This window comes from Podarcis liolepis, assembly GCF_965112155.1.
Source record: "Podarcis liolepis genome assembly, chromosome: 2".
NCBI classification, from domain to species: Eukaryota; Metazoa; Chordata; class Lepidosauria; order Squamata; family Lacertidae; genus Podarcis; species Podarcis liolepis.
This window is the reverse complement of record NC_139555.1, coordinates 107,933,178-107,956,232: the sequence shown is the minus strand read 5'-3', so window position 1 is coordinate 107,956,232 and position 23,055 is coordinate 107,933,178. Positions and strand designations below refer to the sequence as shown.

General features: G+C 44.2%; 2 protein-coding genes across 2 annotated transcripts; both read left to right on the top strand.

Moving 5' to 3' along the window:
• Window positions 1-5,477: 5,477 nt before the first annotated feature.
• On the top strand, window positions 5,478-6,443 carry LOC310699254 (olfactory receptor 2G3-like; the record flags this gene model as incomplete). Its single annotated transcript, XM_083486878.1, has 1 exon — window positions 5,478-6,443. One exon carries the CDS (start codon window positions 5,478-5,480, stop codon window positions 6,441-6,443), a length of 966 nt encoding a protein of 321 aa, XP_083343004.1.
• An 11,763-nt stretch (window positions 6,444-18,206) lies between these two features.
• On the top strand, window positions 18,207-19,259 carry LOC310699182 (putative olfactory receptor 2B8; the record flags this gene model as incomplete). Its single annotated transcript, XM_083486823.1, has 1 exon — window positions 18,207-19,259. The coding sequence occupies one exon, from the start codon at window positions 18,207-18,209 to the stop codon at window positions 19,194-19,196; it is 990 nt and encodes a 329-aa protein (XP_083342949.1). The 3' UTR covers window positions 19,197-19,259.
• Window positions 19,260-23,055: the final 3,796 nt, after the last annotated feature.

Here is a 23,055-nt window from a genome sequence, read left to right as displayed (position 1 = left end):
CTGATATGGCCCCAGGATGTATAGGGAAAACCTTGGGAGCCCACAGCCCCATTCAGACAGCGTTAGCAGGTTTGTGAAATTCAGACCACTTTCCTTTGGTATGCATCACTTTAGCCTTAGCCTGAATTTCGCTTGCTCTGCTGTTGCCTGTTTAGATAATTTTGGTTTCAGAGCTCTTCAGAATCTGAGACTATGATGAATAGTTTACTGTCATTATTAGAAAACCTGACTAGTTCAATTTGCACCCTTGACTTGCTTATGAATCATTTAAGTAAAAGTAGTCTCTCTCTCTCTCTCTCTCTCTCTCTCTCTCTCTCTCTCACAGACACACACAATTTCATATTTTAGAATATTCATTTAAACAACTTTAAAATATCAATGACTTCCCTTAATACTTAATATCTTAATACTGCCAACATTTTCAAATGTACACAATTTTCATCCATATATTCAATAAACATTTTCCAATCTTCTTTAAACGTATGTGAGGGGAAAAGCAAAACCCCACAGCTTTCTTGCCCCCAGAAACTGTCAAATTGGGTTGCAGGCAACTAAGTTCTACTCAGAGTAGAGCCACTGAAATCCATCAATGGGTCTGCTTTGCGTAGGAATAGCAATACAGACAGTTGTCTCCCCTTGATCTCTTGGGTTTTTTTAACCAGTAGCATAATCCATAAGAAGAGAGGATCTCAAACTGTGGTGTGCGGCTCACCAGTGATCCACAAGCTTCATTCAGGTGCTCTGTGGGGTTGTTCGTATTAAATATGAATATTGCATAGATATAAATGAATATGAATATGGTATATTGATATACATATAGATATTGTATATGAATAATTGTACTTTTATTCTATGGAATGCAATTTGTAATACAACAAAATAGAACACCAGAAATTAAAACAATGAAAATCCAATTAAAAATCACACAGCATCTACTACAGCATTTTACAATTTGTTACAACAAGCAGAAACATAATTAAGGGTCCACCCATACCTTGGTTTAATGTGGAATGTGAACTGCTTGTACCTCCTTCAATTCCCCTACATCCATGCATTGTTCTTCACCTGTTGCTGTCCCACACTTTATCCTCCCTAAATCAATGCAGCTCTCCAATACTTGGATTTTCAAAGCATAGGCAATATCCAGTTTTGAGGACGGGAAAGTGTTGGACAGCAGCAGTTGGAGGAGAATGCTCTCAGTAGAGCATGAGACGCAATCTCAGGGTTGTGGGTACATTTATTAAAGATCACAACATAAAGATCACTGCATGTGGTCCCTTTCATGTACCCTCCAGCATTTCTCCAATGAAAATAGGGGCGTCCTATTCAACAACAACAACAACAACAACAACAACAACAACAACAACAGTTTTACTATTTATATCCTGCTCATCTGACTGGGTTGATCAAGCCACTCCCAACATATATAGAAACATAATAAAACATTAAACATTTAAAAAACTTCCCTATATAGGAAGGTTCTAGGATGCCGTTGGAGCATCGTGCCTCCTTCCCAAACCCCAGCCCTCACTTCTCTGGCTTTGGGAAAGCAGAGTAATAAGTAAAGTTTGCCGTTTACTTATTGAATATTGCTTTATTTGATGTAAGTTGTATATTTTAAAGTTACGTTTTTATTATGGCTTCCTTGCATTGGGTCAGATCGTTATTAGGTGTGAAATTTGCTGTCTATCTTGTGGTTTCTTCAGCTTGTAAACCGCCTTGTGCATAGCAATATAGAAAGGTGGCATGCAAATTAAAATTAAAAGTGAAATAGAAATGAAATCTAATCCAAGCCCCTGCAATGCAGGCATATGCAGCTGTCCCATATGGGGATCAAACCCACAACCTTGGCATGGTCAGGACCACACTATAACCTTCTTTGGCAATCACTCGTAGCCTACTAAGATTGTCTTCCACAAAAACAGTCTTAACAGTGAGTCTATAAGTGACTGTGGAAGCCAATTCCTAGATCCACACGTCCTTCAACAGTGGAGACATAGGTTTCCGGGCGGGAGTTGATCATGGTGAAGGTTTGCCAAACATGCCTTCCTCTTAGCCCTGAGTTCATGCTTCTTCAAAGTCCACGGCACTTTTGGTAAGGGCTGTTCTCCAACTGGAGCGCTCGCAGGCCAGTGTTTCCCAGTTGTCAGTGTTTATACTACATTTTTTAAGATTTGCCTTGAGACACTCTTTAAACCTCTTTTGTTGACCACCAGCATTACGCTTTCCATTTTTAAGTTCAGAATAGAGTAGTTGCTTTGGAAGACAATAATCAGGCATCCGTACAACGAAGTTGATGTTGATGTTGAAGAATCATTGCTTCAACACTGGTGATCTTTGCTTCATCCAGTACACTGATATTAGTTCGCCTGTCTTCCTAAGTGATGTGTAAGATTTTTCAGAGAATCTTTTGAGAAGTTGGAGATGGCGTTTGTAAGTGGTCCATGTTTCACAAGCATACAGTAAGGTTGGTAGTACAATAGCTTTGTAAACAAACTGAGTCATCAAGCCTACCTAGAGGCACTGAAGGCTGCCTCCATTGCATCCCCAGCACAGCTTTAACACGTATGGAGATGACAGCAGCCCCCTAACTATAACCTGGACCAAAACTTAATTTTTTTTATAAATAATATTTATTAAAAGTTTAAGAATAAAAGAGAAAAATAAAAAAGAGAAGAAATAAACAATACAAATCAATACATTACAATACATGAAAAAAGCAAAAGACACAATACATCAAAACAAAATCAAAATCAAAAACAGTTAAAAACAGATCTATAATGGGAATTGGGGTTGCTTGTGCGTAAACTGCAAACTGCTCCACGCTGGTTGTATAGCTAAACCTTTCCCTGCTTTGACAGCCCTTACAACGCGACTGCCTCAGTCACTGGCAGAATCCGTCAGTGGGCGTTTCCTAAACTTCTTCCAACATAAAATTTCCTTGACTCCAAGTCTCCTCCTAGATTCTCTGCGCAGAAGCTTTCTGCGCAGCATAGGCGTCCCAATCGGAGGTCCTGTGCTCTCTCCGCTGATCTCACTGGAAGAGTCTCGGAGCCTTCCCTCCGCAGTACTCTCAGCCTCCCCTTTCTTCCTGGTGTCCCCTGGATTTCCTTCCCCAGCGGAAGCTCTCTCTCTCTCCTTGCTGGTTCCCTCCCCTGCATCATTGGGGAGCCTTACCTCTCCTCTTGTCTCTGATGGCAGTTCCCTGACAAGATCCAATATTTCCATATCTTTATCTTTCATTAACTTGTTTCATCGACCTCCTCACACCTCCCTTTTTGTGTTCTAGTTATTAATTATTCCAGCAAATCCTTTCCATCTTTCACTATTTTCTGTCATTTAATTATCTTAATTTATTTTAACCTTATCTTACCATTAAAACCCTAAAACTTATTTATACTTAGCTCCTTATAACATTTCTACTAAAGCCATATAATTTCATTCCAACATTTTTCTAACACTCATTAATTTTGCAACATTTCTCTAAATATTTTTTTAAAAACCTTTCCCCCCCAATCTTCCTCCACCGTCTCTTCTCCCTGGTCTCGGATTCTGTCAGTCCTTTCTATCAATACCATATAGTCCATCAACCTGGTGACCTTCTGTCCGAGGCTCTTAACTCCCTTCCATGTCCCTTCTGCAGATCTTCTTCATGTTTATACATGCACTTTACTTTATCTTCTGCTGATCTTGTTCTTAATTTCCTTCCTTTGGCACTGAGGAGTAGATCTCGGGGAAACTCCAACCTAACAATGTCTTTATTCCTTCTCGACAGGTCAGCCCATTCTCCATAGTCAGAACTAAAGTCCAAAAGATATTTCAGAGCGCCGTTCTCCCCCTGACCCAAATCCAGTTCCCAAAGGCCAGAGCATCCCTGCATAGGGGAATCTATCCAACTTTCCTTCTCCAATCCAAGCAGAGCTCCATCCCACCAAGTCTGGTTTTCTCTAGATTCGATCATAAAGGGCAACAGCTTATGTTCATCAAATTGCCTCTGCAAGGCCAGGGCTCTCTCCACTTGAATTATTTGAGGTTCAACAACAACATTCTCCTTCGTCTTCTCCACAGCTTGCCATGTCAAAACAGATTCCTGGGTCAATTCCTGAGTATTTCTGTATAGGTATTCCCTTTTTGTCCCGACTCAGTCATTTTTTGTCCCAAATTGTCAATTTTAATAATCCTCACACCCATCTTCTCATGAAGCTGTTCCAATAGAGCACTTGTCTTGCAAAATGCAATCACTAAGGCTTCTTCTGTCAACATTTTTGTCCAAGGTCAGACTCTGATTCTCACGCTCTTTAATCTCTGCAGCTGGAAAATTCCCCAGCTCCACTCCTGCAACAGTTTCAAAAGCTCCCTCTAGGGGAAACAATTTCTATTTGTATCCATCCTTTTAAACGCAGATCCAGCGACAGAGTTAGTTTCGATTTTCAGTTACTTTTTTTTGCTCCTTTTTAAATGCAAAAGGAAACAATGGAAACAATATATTTATCTTATTTAACTATCTGTCAACATACGTTTTATTCACAGTCAATGAACTTTCCCAAAACGTCAATCTTACTGGCAGCCCGTTCCCAGGTTCGAAAAGGTGGTGATTTATCTTTCTTCACTCTCTCTCCTGCAGGCTTAAACAATCTAGAATTTCCCCCCTCTTCTCCTGCTTCCAAGGGGGGGTTAGTAGTTTCAACCGATGGAGATTTAATCCTTTACAAAAGACTTTCCAGGCTTTAGCTTGCAACGTCTTTGCTTTCAATTTATTTACAAAAGAGGAAGGCGGACTTCCTGTTTGAAGCCTTCCCGTTTCGATGCCAAATTAAGAAGTTTAAAGATCCAATTTTCCGTTCTACTCATGGGTTGTTGTTTAGAGTCCAATTGTCCACAGGAAAAAGTCAGTGCTCTCCGGCAACAGCAATGCGGCTTCACTCCGTGAAAGAAGCAGTCGATTCGAAGCACCACGCCGCTCACCCCACGTCGCTCCGGATCCCCGAAACCGGGTTTCCCCGCGAGTAGGGGAGGCGCAAAAGGTGCCAGCCGAATCCCACGTCCACAGACTTCTCCCGCCTGTGGTTTTTAGTGGGTCTCCGCCTCGCCGTGGCGGTCCAGACCCTGATTTCCACGGAGCGGATTCCTCCAGATCAGAGGAAATCTGCCATTGCCAGAGACGCTAACCCGGAAGTATAACTTGGACCAAAACTTTAGAGGCCAGAGCTCAAGTGCCAGCCCAAGTATGGAAGTCCTACGAGAGGTGATGGACCCTCCTTCCTTGGTGGTTCTTAAGCAGAGGTTGGATGGCCATCTGTTGTGGATGCTTTAGTTGAGATTCCTGCACTGCAGGGAGTAGGACTAAATGATCCTCAGGGTCCCATCCAACTCTACAGTTCTATGATTCTTGGAGAAAGCACAGTCTCCCAGCCAAATAACTATTGCTTCAATTTGCTGGTTTTCTGTGATTCATTAAGGTCTCTTTGATGTTACAGATGATGTACAGGGAAGCATCACGGGAAGAAGGCAACCAAAGCTACCAAGGAGAATTCATCTTACTGGGAGTGGCTGACCGCCCACGCTTGGAGATGCTGCTCTTTGCCATTATCCTGACCTGCTACGTGATGACCCTGTTGGGAAACACGACCATCATTGTGGTGTCCCAACTGGACTCCCATCTCCACACCCCCATGTATTTCTTCCTCTGCAACCTCTCCATTCTTGACCTTTGTTTCACCACTAGTGCGGCCCCACTGATGCTGGTGAACTTCTGGAGGAAAAGCAAGACCATCAGTTATGGTGCCTGTGTGGCCCAGCTCTACATCTTCCTTGCTCTGGGCTCCACAGAATGTGTCCTTTTGGCTTTTATGGCCTATGACCGATATGCTGCAGTCTGCCACCCGCTGCGCTACACTACCATTATGAACCATTCTGTATGTTTCACAATGGCTGCCATCTCCTGGGTTAGTGGCTTCAGCAATTCACTAGTGCAGACCGTAATGACATTTAGGATTCCACGATGTGGAGAGAACCGAATAGACCATTTTTTCTGTGAGGTGCCCGCTTTTATGAAATTGGCCTGTGGGGACACCTCACTCAATGAGGTTGTCCTATTTTTTGGCACTGTGGCCATCCTTCTGTTACCAGTGGGCCTGATCACCATCTCTTATGCCTACATTGTGGCAGCTGTGTTACGGATCCGCTCAGCCAAAGGCAGGCAGAAGGCCTTCAATACCTGTGCTTCCCACTTGATTGTGGTGTCACTCTTTTACGGGTCAGCCATTTTCAGTTACCTCCAGCCCCGATCCGGCTACTCCCGTGACCAGGAAAAGATGGCCTCCCTTTTCTATACATTTGTCACCACCATGCTAAATCCACTAATCTACACCCTGAGGAACAAAGAGGTACACAAAGCTCTTGGAAGGGTAATGAAGAGAATCCCAATAGCTCCAAACTTTTAATAATAATAAAATCTCTCACTAATCATCTGTATGATTCCCCTTCCTGTAGGAATCTGTCGCTTTTCTAGGTCCTATATTAATGAATGTTTATTTTGTGAATGTTTTATTGCTGTTATGATTACTGCAATCTTACGATGCTGTAATATTGTTTTATTGAAATTGTTTTAGAAAGGTGGGGTGGAGATGTTGAAAATAAATAAATCTTTCTTTCTTTCTGTTCTGGCCCTTGCTTCTTGACAGAGTACTGCAATTCAGGTTTCTGTTCCTACCAAAATATTTTATTCACAGATTACTATGATACATAGGCACCACAGCAGACAGGAGATGGTAGCGCTGCAGCAGGACATTGATCTGATATCTAGCTCAAGCCCCCTTTCCTCTCTCTCCCATAACGCCAGAACTGGTGGACCTCAAACAAAGCTGACTGTCGAAAGATAAAAGAAATTATTTCTCCTCAAAGCGCATATATAAATTTTGGCGCTTGCTCCCACAGGAGGCAGTGATGACCACCAACCTATAAAGCCTTGTCCTCCATGCTTTTCTCCAACCCTCTTTTAAAGCTATCATCGGCTACTAGTCACAATGACTATTTTCTACATCCTCTGTCAATACCAGTTTCTAGAAGTTGCAGAAGGATAGAGTGCTCTTGTACTTGCTAGTTTTCCGCAGGCATCTGTGAGACGACTAGATGGACCTCTGACCTCATGTTCTTGATGTGCTCCTAAATTTTCTCTATATTGAATAGATATTTTTAGAGATTGCATTTCTGCTTATTGTTAAGAGGTTTTCACCCCACAGTACACCAAGGGGTGGGTTTTCTCTGATTGCAGAGAAAAGAAGGCCACCTTCTTCCATTTTTGACACTCTAGAATTTGTAGACCAATATTTTAGATTGCAGCATGGTTAAAAACATTTTCCATTAGGAAATGCTAAACCCCTTTTGGTCGAGTGTTTTTGCTGCTACTCTGGGCTTCTTACCTGCTCATAAAAAGTTGAATAGTTCTTCCCATTTTTTGAAGTAAAGTTTCGCTCACCTTCATTGGTATATTTGACATCAGTGAATAGGATTTGTGTATGTTCATCTTTATTACTGAATTCCTAGCCATCCAAAAAGTTTCACATTTCCCCAATTGCTAGATGTTTACTTCTTTCTTTAATTTATTTGTTATGATTAAACATTACTACATATTCCAGATTAGTGGTGGATTTATATCTGGGCATCCGCACACATTTGATGTCTTGGAATGTTTCCCCAATAATACTGCAGTATTGGCATCTAGAGGGCTGCTTGTGTGCTGTAACACAACAAAAAAAAAATAAAAAAAAAATCCTTCCTGTAGCACCTTCAGATACATCTGAAGAAGTGTGCATGCACACGAAAGCTTATACCAAGAACAAACTTAGTTGGTCTTTAAGGTGCTACAGGAAGGAATTTTTTTTATTTTGACTATGGCAGACCAACACGGCTACCTATCTGTAACAACAAAAACAGAAATCAAACCGGAAGCTTTACGATATAAAAAGTTACAAGATTTCAGCAGGAAACTACATGGCATGCACTGAAATATGACATGCACAGAAACAAAGCAGCATGTCTACCCCAAATATTTGCAGGTATAGACAGTATTGAAGGTGGGATCACAAAGATAAACATTAGCTGTCCGGATGGCCACTGTGAGAAAAGGACGCTGGACTGGTCATTGCCATGATCCAGAAAACTCTTCTTATGTTCTTATATATGCAATGTCATGCACAGTCTCTGAGCGGTGAGAGATTCCAGTGGTTCCTGCCTTTACCCAGACCTCCAGTTGAAGGTCAGCAGAGACTGGTATCTTTAGAATATATGGTTTTATTTACACACATATATAACGTGAGCACAGGATAGAGGAGCTCACAGCACTAACATCCCACTAGATCTTGCTTCCCCATTTAGTTTCCAGAGGAACCCCAAAGTTCAACACACAGAGCAAAACATGTCTCTCTCTCCAGTTTACACAACCAGGGACGTCTTTACCATTGGGTGTAGTGGCGCAGCGAGCCAGGGCACTAAGCAGTGGACAGCACTAGGCGGAGAGTCCGGGGAGAGTCCAGGGAGGGGAGATTGGGGAGGTCAGCGAGGCGGAGCGGGGGCTTGGTGTCTGCATGCCTCCAGCACCCATCAGATGCAGGAAGGCTCCAGATGTTTTCCCGCAGTCCGGAGCTCTCTCCGCTAGCTCCACGACACACCACCTCCTCGGCTGCGTGGTGTGTGCTTGCATCCCAAGCTCTGTGCATAATAAATGTGACTCTACCACCGCTCCCCCTGTCCACTCTACCTCGAAAGATCCCCGCACTCGAGGTTACACGCTGCAACTGCTGCCCCCAGCGCCCCTCCCTCCTTCCCCTGCTTCTCCACCGCCTTGCATGGAGCCTGTCTCCTCCCGCTGCCCCCACCAACTCTGCACTCCTTCGCACGAACCGCATTTCCTTCCCCTGCCTAATCCCGTCCCAGTCACACTCTCTCTCCCCCCCCCCTTCCTCCCCAAGCAAGGATGGGGAGACTGCAGCTGAGTGAGCGTGCTTCTCTGCTGTGACGACATGGATGGCCCAGCTCGCTTCGCCTGTCCCTGCCCGGACGAGACCCCCGCCTGCCTCCCATGCCATCCCCATCATGCCTGGCTGCCCAGCCCCGCACCATGATCCCGCCGCAGGAGCTGATGCCCGGTGCCGCATGGGCAGCGCAGGGCAGTAGCGCGAGGGCGGGAGCAGCCTTTTCTTAAAAAAGGTCTACAACTCTGGGAAATGGGGGGGGGGGGCACTGGAGGGATCTTTGCACCATGGTGCCAGATATGCTTAAGACGGCCCTGTACACAACTCAGGATGTTGTTCTTCTATGTACCACACAGGTGAGGTGGCAACAGAAAGGCAACTGTTATGTATCCACTCAGTGGATTTGTAACTGGCTGACTCACCGAACCCAGAGGGCAAAAAAAATGAGAGGCACAAATACAAGATGGGTGACACCTGACTTGAGAGCAGTACATGTGAAAAGGGTCTAGGAGTCTTGGTTGACCACAAACTTGACATGAGCCAACAGTGTGACGCGGCAGCTAAAAAAGCCAATGCAATTCTGGGCTGCATCAATAGGAGTATAGCATCTAGATCAAGGGAAGTAATAGTGCCACGGTATTCTGCTCTGGTCAGACCTCACCTGGAGTACTGTGTCCAGTTCTGGGCACCACAGTTCAAGAAGGACACTGACAAACTGGAACGTGTCCAGAGGAGGGCAACCAAAATGGTCAAAGGCCTGGAAACGATGCCTTATGAGGAACGGCTAAGGGAGCTGGGCATGTTTAGCCTGGAGAAGATGAGGTTAAGGGGTGATATGATAGCCATGTTCAAATATATAAAAGGATGTCACATAGAGGAGGGAGAAAGGTTGTTTTCTGCTGCTCCAGAGAAGCGGACATGGAGCAATGGATCCAAACTACAAGAAAGAAGATTCCACCTAAACATTAGGAAGAACTTCCTGACAGTAAGAGCTGTTTGACAGTGGAATTTGTTGCCAAGGAGTGTGGTGGAGTCTCCTTCTTTGGAGGTCTTTAAGCAGAGGCTTGACAACCATATGTCAGGAGTGCTCTGATGGTGTTTCCTGCTTGGCAGGGGGTTGGACTCGATGGCCCTTGTGGTCTCTTCCAACTATATGATTCTATGATTCTATTCTATGATTCTATGATATCACACTAAATCTATAAAATACAAAAATAACAGTTCTCACACCCAGGCCCTTAAAAAACAGAAAAAGCAAAACAATTCCAGATCAAATCAGATCAATCAAACAAGACCATTCCCAATCCAGCCGACATATAAAATTAATATAAAAGCATATACTTCTCTTCAGTCCTGTCCTTTCCTTTTCCCAAAGGTGGTGGGAAGTAAGAGTTAGTCCAACTTTATATAAATCCAAGATGTACTTCTAAATTAAAAGCCCAAGTCCAAATTCAAGTCCATGTAAACTGTTCTTTAGTACCGTATTTTTCACTGTATAAGATGCACTTTCCCCCTTCTAAAAAGTAAGGGGAAATGTGTGTGCATCTTATGGAGCGAATGCAGACTCGATGGCTTCAGTGAAAGCAACGTGAAGCCAGGTCGGTGCGCACCAACCCCTCTTGCTCTCCTTGCTTCAGGGATAGCAAGATGAGCGTCACTGCCCCAGAGTCGTCCGCAACTGGACCTAAGAGTCAGGAGTCCCTTTACCTTTAATACCACTTTAAACAGCCATGGCTTACTCAAAGAATGCTGGGTGCTGTAGTTTAAGTAGGGTTGCCATATTTCAATACACACCCTTTTTTTGCCAAATCTTTTACAAAATGAAAATTGCCAAAATCTACACTACCAACATGGGCTGCCACACATCCAGATTTTCCCAGAAATTTCAGTGATTTTCCGCCCCGGCACTGTTTACAAGTACTAAATACTGACTGTGTCCAGGAAATTTCGGACGTATGGCAACCCTAGGTTTATGGTGCTGAAACTTTTTAGAATACCCCTGTTCTCCTCACAGAGCTACAGCTTCCTACAGAATCAGACAACATTTTTAAAAATTAGTAATCTACTGTATAGACCACAGCAGCAAATCAGATCCACTTTCCCCTTCCCAAAAGCAGAAACTCAAAGCACCTTATGAACTATGAAAACAAGCATTAAAAATAACAGAAAACATTAATAATAATAATAATAATAATAATAATAATAATAATAATAATAATTTATTTTATTTCTACCCCGCCCATCTGGCTGGATTGCCACCAGTAGTTGCCAAACCAAAAAGCAGCATCAAGGAAGAAGAACATAAAGGGTCCAAATGAAGAATCAATAAACCAACAGTTAATAACTTTGCTGAACTTGCAACACAAGTTCCACAACTTGGGCACAATTATAGCAGTTTGAAGTACTTCTGCAAATGACGAAAGAACTCTGACGAAAGTCGCCTTCCCTGAGGATGTCATGTGAGTGGCAGCTGGCCTTTGGGACTGCATGTCTTAATAGGGAGACTGCCTCTAATTGTTCAGCTTGACGTTTGATTCCCTGAGGCTCCGTGATGTGCAGGAAACTGCCTTGCATTGTACATTAGATTCTGGAGACGCAGCAACAACAGCCCCTTCTTCAGTAAGATCCCCATAAAGCCAGCTCCCTTCCCCTCCAATGCCCTGCAAGAAGTAGGCTTATGCTGTGGGAGGTCTCTAGGTACATGTAGTTGGGGTGCGATTCTCAGCCAGAATAGCAACGATGCTGGAGTGAAGTAGACAAGTTGCGGGGAGAGGGAAGATCCAGCTTCTCCCTTTTATTTAATCTTTGAGGCTCTACAGCGATCTTTCCAACCTTTCTGACAGTCTATATTCGTATCTATTTCCATTCTCCTGATCTTACTCTCTCCCTTTCCCACCACAAACACACAAAGAATGGACACTTCCTCCCATCTAACTTCTAACTGCATTCAACTCCTTTCTCTCACCTCTTTTTTCTATCACAAGTAAACACATCGACATTTAATTCATTATAGTCTACAATCCTTGGACTCTTTGCTGGGAACATAGCATTTCCTTTCTTCATATTCCACATCTATCACCCATCTTTCTGTCTGTCTGCATACCTGCCTGCCTGCCTGCCTCTTTGTACCTCTCCACACCTGTCTGCTTCTCTTTGCTTGACTTTTTCCTTCCATGCTGCCAGCCTCTCCCTCAAGCCAACTTCTGCCACAGCCTGTGATCTCTGGCCATAGCTTCCGGACCATAAAAGCCTATCCAGAGTGCATCTGTTGATGGGAGCGAAGCCCCGAGACAAGCTGACTGCTCTGGTTTCCTACAGGTAGCAGGACAAATACGGATTCATCCCTGGAATAGAAGCAAAAGTTGTATCCTTCGTCATCACGCGAGAGAAGAACTGGAAGAAGGGAAGGCGATTGTTACGAAGACAGAAGTGAGGTTAGGAAGGGGACGACCCAGCAAAAGAACAATAACTTTATACTAGAGTACCTATATACGTGAGATGAAAAGGAGAGCTGGGATTAAGTGGCGTTTAGTTTATGTCTTTCGATCTATGGGAAGCAGCCTTTTCCTTCATGCAGAGGTGAGTACTGTAATTTGCTTTATTTACTCCTGCCGGAGGTTTCCAGTCCTTGTGGTTTTGCAAAATTTTATGCCAACAGGCCTTTGCAGCTGCCTCCCCAGAAACACTCTTCAATGCATATTTGTTCTGATTTGCCCTCATGGTGCTCTCTGAGCGGTCATACCCAACCCCACTTTTAATACAGTTTGCGCCTGCAGAAGCTTTCGGATAGTCATACTGTTTCATTTCCAAGCAGTGCACAACCTGAAACATGCTGCTGAAATCCTGTAACTTCTTATACCACAGCTTTTCCAGTTTACTTTTGTCCTGCTGCATGTGGAGAGCAATAACACGCTAGCGTTGGGGAAGCATCGCAGAACTGAGGGCTCATCGACACTTCCGCTTGTCCATTGCCTAGAAAGAGCAGTTTTCCCCAGGAGAAAGCAGTGGACAAGCCCTAAAGCAGGATAAATCCATTACTAATTCACTGTTTGGGGACACGGGTGGCTCTGTGGGTTAAACCACAGAGCCTAGGACTTGCTGATCAGAAGGTCGGCGGTACGAATCCCCGCAACGGGGTGAGCTGCTGTTGCTCGGTCCCTGCTCCTGCCAACCTAGCAGTTCGAAAGCACGTCAAAGTGCAAGTAGATAAATAGGTACTGCTCCGGCAGGAAGGTTTCCGTGTGCTGCTCTGGTTCGCCAGAAGGGGCTTAGTCATGCTGGCCACATGACCCGGAAACTGTACGCCGGCTCCCTCGGCCAATAAAGCGAGATGAGCGCCACAACCCCAGAGTCGGTCACGACTGGACCTAATGGTCAGGGGTCCCTTTAATTCACTGTGTCAATAACACGTTGCAGAAGACACATGCAATAACACACCCATCTAGAAGTGTCCTCTGTTGGTTTTTCTTTCTGAGCTCCCCCACCCCACAACTTCCTTATACATTCCTTGTTTGAAGTTGCTCTATCCCTTGACTGTATTGTTTCCATTTGTCTTCTTCTGCACCTCTTTCAGTTCTACAGAACTGTGGAAGAGTCGGAAACCAGAGCAAAATACAGTTTTCAGTATTTATTATTATTGTTGAATTTGTATACTGCCCCTTATCCAAAGATCCCGGGGCAGTTTACAACATAAAGAACACAAAATGAGAATACAAAATATATAATAAACCAAAAACACCCACACACAAAAACACACATTTAAAAAGCCACAATAAAACCCCAAAAAGCCCATAGGAAGTCCATGGGTTGAAAACTTGGCATATTAATACATGTCATATTAAATCACTTTGAGGTGTTTTATAGGAAGTGATTCACTAATTAAATCATCACCATGCTCCTTTATTTTCAGTCCTTTTCCCAATAATTACTGGCACTGAATTGTTTTGTCTCTCTCTTTTTATTCCCCCCACTGCCAGCCCCACAAGCTCAGGGGGCAGCGGCAAGGCTGCATACTGGTCTTTGAGGCTGGCGGTGGGGGAAAGCAACGCTTCCCTCCACTGCCAGCCCCAAAGAGCAGGTCAAAAGGAACCTGAAGCCTCCGGAGCCCAGTGGGAACTCCCGCCACCCTCCAAAGGCTTTAGGTTACCTTCACTGAAGCCTGGAGAGCGAGAGGGGTCAGTGTGCACCGACCCCTCTCTCTCTGCAGGCTTCCAAGGTAGCCGCCTGAAGCCTCCAGAGTACAGCGGTAACTCCCACTGCGCTCTGGAGGCTTTGCGTGAATGCACCTTGAACGCACCTTGTTTTAGAGGGGGAGAACAAGAAAAAAATTTTTTTCCTGTTCTCCCCCTCCTATGGTCCGGTCTGTCCTACAGAACGAAAAATACGGTATTCAATAAACATTTTCCAATCTTCTTTAAACGTATGTGAGGGGGAAAACAAAACCCCACAGCTTTCTTGCCCCCATAAACTGTCAAATTGGGTTGCAGACAACTAAGTTCTACTCAGAGTAGAGCCACTGAAATTCATCAGTGGGTCTACTTTGAGTAGGACTAGCAATACAGACAGTTGTCTCCCCTTGATCTCTTGGTTTTTATTAACCAGTAACATAATCCATAAGAACAGACGATCTCAAACTGTGGTGTGTGGGTTACCAGTGATCCGCAAGCTTCATTCAGGTGCTCTGTGGGGTTGTTTGTATTAAATATGAATATTGCATAAATATAAATGAATATGAATATGGTATACGGATATACAAATAGATATTGTATATGGATAATTGTATTTTTATTCTATGGAATGCAATTTGTAACACAACAAAATACAACGCCAGAAATTAAAACAATGAAAATCCAATTAAAAATCACACAGCATCTACTACAGCACTTTACAATTTGTTAAAACAGGCAGAAACATAATTAAGGGTCCGCCCATACCTTGTTTAATGTGGAATGTGAACTGCTTGTGTGAACTGCAATTCCCCTACGTCCATGCATTATTATTCCCCAACTGTTGCTGTCCCACACTTTATCTTCCCTAAATCAATGCAGCTCTTGTACTTGGATTTTCAAAGCATAGGCAATATCCAGTTTTGAGGACGGGAAAGTGTTGGACAGGAGCAGTTGGAGGAGAATGCTCTCAGTAGAGCATGAGACTCAATCTCAGCATTTCTCCAATGAAAATAGGGACGTCGTATTCAACAACAACAACAACAGTTTTACTATTTATATCCTGCTCATCTGACTGGGTTGACCAAGCCACTTCCAACATATATAAAAACATAATAAAACATTAAACATTTAAAAAACTTCCCTATATAGGACTGCCTTCAGATGTCTTCTAAAGGTTGACACAATCACCGCTGAGCACCCTCTCCCACTTTGTGGTTCTCGCTTGGATCCCTAGTTTACTCTAGAGCAGAGTGGTCCAACACGTGGCCCTCAAGGCCTTTTGGGCGGCCCTCAGCACCATATGCTGCCCACCACCTGCAGCCCTCGCACTGCCTTCCCAAAGCCGGATAAGTGAGTTGCCGGGCTTTGCAAAGGAGGAGCGAGGGCTCTGACAGGGTCTTAGGGTCCCCCTGCCTCCTTCCCAGAGCCCAATTAGTGCTTTTCCAGCTTTAGGAATTAGGTGGGAAGGTTCTAGGATGCCGTTGGAGCATCGTGCCTCCTTCCCAAAGACCAGGCCTCGCTTCTCTGGCTTTGGGAAAGCAGCAGGAGGGACCCCCTCAAATCTTGGCCTCGCTCCCCTGCCCTGCATGGCAAGGCAGTGTGCAGCTTGTGGGTTCTGTGTCGAAATTCTCTTGCGGCCCACTTGGTATGAAAGGTTGGACTGCCTTGCTCTAGATTTAAGGGTGAGGAAACAAGCTGGGAGATGATACGAACATGCATGGAGGAAAACTCTGTTGAATGAAATTGAACACTAGTGAGGGCTCATAGAATCATCAAATTGTAGAGTTGGACCCACAGGACCATATATTAAAAGCAAATAATTTTAAAAGTTGTGTGTCCTTGTTTCTCAATTTGATCCTTACATATGGTTTTCTGGTCTTTCATGCATTATGAGTTGCCATTATTTTTATTGATTATAGTTTAGTAAATCTTTATTATACAGTGGTACCTCGGGTTACAAACACCTTGGGTTACAAACACTTCGGGTTACAGACTCCACTTACCCAGTAGTACCACCTTGGGTTAAGAACTTTACCTCAGGATGAAAACAGAAATTGCGCACCGGCGGCGCGGCACAAGCGGGAGGCCCCATTAGCTAAAGTGGTACCTCAGGTTAAGAATGGTTTCAGGTTCAGAACGGACCTCTGGAACGAATTAAGTTTGTAACCAGAGGTACACTGTAATTGTTAAGTGTAAACTGTTTATTATTTCTGGTATTTAAGTTTGCCGTTTACATATTGAAGATTGCTTTATTTGATGTAAGTTGTTTATTTTAAAGTTACGTTTTTATTATGGTTTCTTTGCATTGGATCAGATCGTTATTAGGTGTGCAATCTTTTTTTTATTTTTATGAATATTTTTTATTACATTTTCTATAAAAACTTCCATCTTTCCATTTTCCACATCACATATTTTAGTTTGTTGAACCTCCCTCCACTCCTCTGACAGCCATCCAAAATAATTCTCCTATTTACACATTTCTTAATAATAATATCACCTTTAAATAAATTTTTTATATCCTTATTTAAATTTTTGCGATATTCCTCAATTTTCACAAAGCTTCTTTGAAACACACTAACGTGGTATTCTCCTCACATATAGTTTTCAAATACTCTCTAAATTTTCCCCAGTCCTCCAAAAACTTATGATCTCTTTGAAGTCTAATTTTCCCCGTTAGTTTGTCCAATTCCGCGTAGTCGATTAGTTTATTTCTCCATTCATCCAGAGTCGGTACTTGTTCTTGTTTCCACCTTTGAGCTATCAGCGTCCTTGCGGCAGTTGTTGCATACTGGAAGAGTTTGAAATCCCTCCTATTTATTATTAGGTGTGCAATCTTTCCTGTCTATGTTGTGGTTTCTTCAGCTTGTAAACCGCCTTGTGCATAGCAATATAGAAAGGGGGCAGGCAAATTGAAAGTGAAATGGAAATGAAATGAAATCTAGTCCAAGCTCCTGCAATGCAGGAATATGCAGCTGCCCCATATGGGAATCAAACCCACAACCTTGGCATGGTCAGCACCACACTCTAATCTTCTTTGACAATCACTCGTAGCCAAGTAAGATTGTCTTCCACAAAAAGAGCCTTAACAGTGAGTCTGTAAGTGACTGTGGAAGCCAATTCATAGATCCACACATCCTTCAACAGTGGAGACATAGGTTTCCGGGCGGGAGTTGATCATGGTGAAGGTTTGCCATACATGCCTTCCTCTTAGCCCTGAGTTCATGCTTCTTCAAAGTCCACGGCACTTTTGGTAAGGGCTGTTCTCCAACTGGAGCGCTCGCAGGCCAGTGTTTCCCAGTTGTCAGTGTTTATACTACATTTTTTTAGATTTGCCTTGAGACACTCTTTAAACATCTTTTGTTGATCACCAGCATTATGCTTTCCATTTTTAAGTTTGGAATAGAGTAGTTGCTTTGGAAGACAATAATCAGGCATCCATACAACGAAGTTGATGTTGAAGTTGATGTTGAAGAATCATTGCTTCAACACTGGCGATCTTTGCTTCATCCAGTACACTGATATTAGTTTGCCTGTCTTCCTAAGTGATGTGTAAGATTTTTCAGAGAATCTTTTGAGAAGTTGGAGATGGCGTTTGTAAGTGGTCCATGTTTCACAAGCATACAGTAAGGTTGGTAGTACAATAGCTTTGTAAACAAACTGAGTCATCAAGCCTACCTAGAGGCACTGAAGGCTGAATCCATTGCATCCCCATTGTGCCGTCCAGCACAGCTTTTCCGGGTATGGAGATGATAGCAGCCCGCTAACTATAACTTGGACCAAAACTTTAGAGGCCAGAGCTCAAGTGCCAGCCCAAGTATGGAAGTCCTACAAGAGGTGGTGGACCCTCCTTCCTTGGTGGTTCTTAAGCAGAGGTTGGATGGCCATCTGTTGTGGACGCTTTAGTTGAGATTCCTGCACTGCAGGGAGTAGGACTAAATGATCCTCAGGGTCCCATCCAACTCTACAGCTCTCTGATTCTTGGAGAAAGCACAATCTCCCAGCCAAATAACTATTGCTTCCATTTGCTGGTTGTCTGTGATTCATTAAGGTCTCCTTGATGTTACAGATGATGCACAGGGGAGCATCATGGGAAGAAGGCAACCAAAGCTACCAAGGAGAATTCATCTTACTGGGAGTGGCTGACCGCCCACGCTTGGAGATGCTGCTCTTTGCCATTATCCTGACCTGCTACGTGATGACCCTGTTGGGAAACACGACCATCATTGTGGTGTCACGGCTGGACCCCCATCTCCACACCCCCATGTATTTCTTCCTCAGCAACCTCTCCTTCCTTGATCTTTGCTTCACCACCAGCCTCGGACCACAGATGCTGGTGAGCTTCTGGAGGAAAAACAAGTCCATCTCCTATGGTGGCTGTGTGGCTGAGATGTACATCTCCCTTGCTCTGGGCTCCACAGAATGTGTCCTTTTGGCTTTTATGGCATATGACCGATATGCTGCAGTCTGCCATCCGCTGCGCTACACTACCATTATGAACCATTCAGTATGTTTCACAATGGCTGCCATCTCCTGGGTTAGTGGCTTCAGCAATTCACTAGTGCAGACGGTGTTGACATTTAGGATTCCACGATGCGGAGAGAACCGAATAGACCATTTTTTCTGTGAGGTGCCCGCCTTTATCAAATTGGCCTGTGTGGACACCTCACTCAATGAGGCTGTCCTCTTTTTTGCCAGTGTGGTCATCCTTCTGTTACCAGTGGGCCTGATCACTGTCTCTTATGCCTACATTGTGGCAGCTGTGTTAAGGATCCGCTCAGCTGAAGGCAGGCAGAAGGCCTTCAACACCTGTGCTTCCCACTTGATCGTGGTGTCGCTGTTTTATGGGACGGCCATTTTCAGTTACCTCCAGCCCCCGTCCAACTACTCCCGCGACCGGGGCAAGTTGGTCTCCCTTTTCTATACATTTGTCACCACCATGCTAAATCCACTAATCTACACCCTGAGGAACAAAGAGGTACACAAAGCTCTTGGAAGGGTAATGAAGAGACTCCCAATAGCTCCTAACTTTATTCATCAGTTCAGTCTTATCTTTTAATAATAAAAATATCTCTCACTAATCATCTGTATGATTCCCCTTCCTGTGGGAATTTGTTGCTTTTCTAGGTCCTATATTAATGAATGTTTATTTTGTGAATGTTTTATTGCTGCTATGATTACTGCAATCTTATGATGCTGTAATATTGTTTTATTGAAATTTACAGAAATTTACAGGAAGGTGGGGTGGAGATGTTGAAAATAAACAAATCTTTCTTTCTTTCTGTTCTGGCCCTTGCTTCTTGACAGAGTGCTCCAATTCAGGTTTCTGTTTCTACCAAAATATTTTATTCACAGATTACTATGATACATAGGCACCACAGCAGACAGGAGATGGTAGTGCTGCAGCAGGACATTTATCTGATATCTAGCTCATGCCCCCTTTTCTCTCTCTCCCATAACGCCAGAACTGGTGGACCTCAAACAAAGCTGACTGTCGAAAGATCAAAGAAATTATTTCCCCTCAAAGCGCTTATATAAATTTTGGTGCCTGCTCCCACAGGAGGCAGTGATGGCCACCAACCTATAAAGCCTTGTCTTCCATGCTTTTCTCCAACCCTCTTTTAAAGCTATCATCGGCTACTAGTCACAATGACTATTTTCTACATCCACTGTGAATACCAGTTTCTAGAAGTTGCAGAAGGATAGAGTGCTCTTGTACTTGCTAGTTTTCTGCAGGCATCTGTGAGACGACTAGATGGACCTCTGACTTGATCCAGTAGGCTCTCATGTTCTTGATGTGCTCCTAAATTTTCTCTATATTGAATAGATATTTTTAGAGATTGCATTTCTGCTTATTGTTAAGAGGTTTTCACCCCACAGTACACCAAGGGGTGGGTTTTCTCTGATTGCAGAGAAAAGAAGGCCACCTTCTTCCATTTTTGACACTCTAGAATTTGTAGACCAATATTTTAGATTGCAGCATGGTTAAAAACATTTTCCATTAGGAAATGCTAAACCCCTTTTGGTCGAGTGTTTTTGCTGCTACTCTGGGCTTCTTACCTGCTCATAAAAAGTTGAATAGTTCTTCCCATTTTTTGAAGTAAAGTTTTGCTCACCTTCAGTGGTATATTTGACATCAGTAAATAGGATTTGTGTATGTTCATCTTTATTACTGAATTCCTAGCCATCCAAAAAGTTTCACATTTCCCCAATTGCTACATGTTTACTTCTTTCTTTAATTTATTTGTTATGATTAAACATTACTACATATTCCAGATTAGTGGTGGATTTATACCTGGGCATCCGCACACATTTGATGTCTTGGAATATTTTCCCAATAATACTCCAGTATTGGCATCTAGAGGGCTGCTTGTGTGCTGTAACACAACAAAAACAGAAATCAAACCGGAAGCTTTACGATATAAAAAGTTACAAGATTTCAGCAGGAGACTACATGGCATGCACTGAAATATGACATGCACAGAAACAAAGCAGCATGTCTACCCCAAATATTTGCAGGTATAGACAGTATTGAAGGTGGGATCACAAAGATAAACAATAACCTGTCCGGATGGCCACTGTGAGAAAAGGACGCTGGACTGGTCGTTGCCATGATCCAGAAAACTCTTCTTATGTTCTTATATATGCAATGTCATGCACAGTCTCTGAGCAGTGAGAGATTCCAGTGGTTCCTGCCTTTACCCAGACCTCCAGTTGAAGGTCAGCAGAGACTGGTATCTTTAGAATATATGGTTTTATTTACACACATATATAACGTGAGCACAGGATAGAGGAGCTCACAGCACTAACATCCCACTAGATCTTGCTTCCCCATTTAGTTTCCAGAGGAACCCCAAAGTTCAACACACAGAGCAAAACATGTCTCTCTCTCCAGTTTACACAACCAGGGACGTCTTTACCATTGGGTGTAGTGGCGCAGTGAGCCAGGGCACTAAGCAGTGGACAGCACTAGGCGGAGAGTCCGGGGAGAGTCCAGGGAGGGGAGATTGGGGAGGTAAGAGAGGCGGAGAAGGGGATTGGTGTCTGCATGCCTCCAGCACCCATCAGAGGCAGGAAGGCTCCAGATGTTTTCCCGCAGTCCGGAGCTCTCTCCGCTAGCTCCACGACACACCACGTCAACGGCTGTGTGGTGTGTGCTTGCATCCCAAGCTCTGTGCATAATAAATGTGACTCTACCACCGCTCCCCCTGTCCACTCTACCTCGAAAGATCCCCGCACTCGAGGTTACACGCTGCAACTGCTGCCCCCAGCGCCCCTCCCTCCTTCCCCTGCTTCTCCACCGCCTTGCATGGAGCCTGCCTCCTCCCGCTGCCCCCACCAACTCTGCACTCCTTCGCACGAACCGCATTTCCTTCCCCTGCCTAATCCCCTCCCAGTCACACTCTCCCCCCCCCTTCCTCCCAAGCAAGGATGGGGAGACTGCAGCTGAGTGAGCGTGCTTCTCTGCTGTGACGACATGGGTGGCCCAGCTCGCTTCGCCTGTCCCTGCCCGGACGAGACCCCCGCCTGCCTCCCATGCCATCCCCATCATGCCTGGCTGCCCAGCCCCGCACCATGATCCCGCTGCAGGAGCTGATGCCCGGTCGCGCATGGGCAGCGTGGGGCAGTAGCGCGAGGGCAGGAGCAGCCTTTCCTTAAAAAAGGTCTACAACTCTGGGAAATTGGGGGGGGGGGCACTGGAGGGATCTTTGCACCACGGCGCCAGATATGCTTAAGACGGCCCTGTACACAACTCAGGATGTTGTTCTTCTATGTACCACACAGGTGAGGTGGGAACAGGAAGGCAACTGTTATGTACTTGAGTTGAATAGGATCCAAAAGGCAGCAGTCTGATTGGTCCTAGAACAATGCAGCAGTATGATTGGTCCGCATGAGCCACCCAATCCAGCTCCAGGTGGAAGTGAATCCGCAACCTGATTGGCCTACAGGAGAACCCCAGAAATAGCCATTCACATGCGGCCCATTGTGTAAATAATGTATATAAAGCAGATATTTTGGGGGAACTACTATGAGCTGAATAAAGAGCATGAAATCCACACTCAACTCTGAGTATATTTCAGCAACTCATTTGTTCCTAAGGCACAGAGCAACTTCTTTGGATATTCTAAATCATAGTACGGTACTTAGCAAGCCAAAGCCATCACCTTGACAAAGGAACCGGTTTGGCATGTTACTCCTTACCCATTGTACCTCACAGATACATCTTTTTCTTTCTCTCTTATTTGTTTATTTATTTCCATAATATTATTATCTTTATTTCTAATTAACCTGAGGACAAACTGCAGGACAAAAGGCAAAGTGCCCAGAAACCTCTCTCACCTGTGACTCCATTTTGGCTTGGATAGACTTTGGTTGTCCAGAGGCTAGAGGCAGAAGAGGCTTCACAGAAGATAGACAGAAAGCCAAGCATGGAGAAGCTGACAGATGTGAAGAAGTAGAAAGAGGCAGAAATGTGAATAGATAGATAAAGATAGATATGGGGTGTTTGGGAAGAAAGGCTGACTAGATAATGCAATGAGAGAGATCCAGTAGAAAGGCAATAAGATCAGGAGAAAGGGAGCAGGAGAAAGATGAAGATAGGTCCAGCTACAGCAGTTAGCCTCAAAGTTTAAAGAAAAGGGAGCAGGTGGACATTTCATCTCCTCCCAACTCCTGCTCTGATCAGTTTGTCTATTTCACCCCAGCATCTTTGCTATTCTGATTCAGCATTGCATCCCAACTACATGTACCTAGAGACGTCCCACAGCTTAAGCCTACTTCTTAAGAGCGGGGGCTGGGAGAGATACTCTGTTTTATGGGCTTCTTAGTGAAGGAGGAAGGGGCATCTCTACCAGCGAGCACTACCATCTCCTGTCAGCTGTGGTGCCTATGTAGCATAGTAATCTGTGAATAAAATA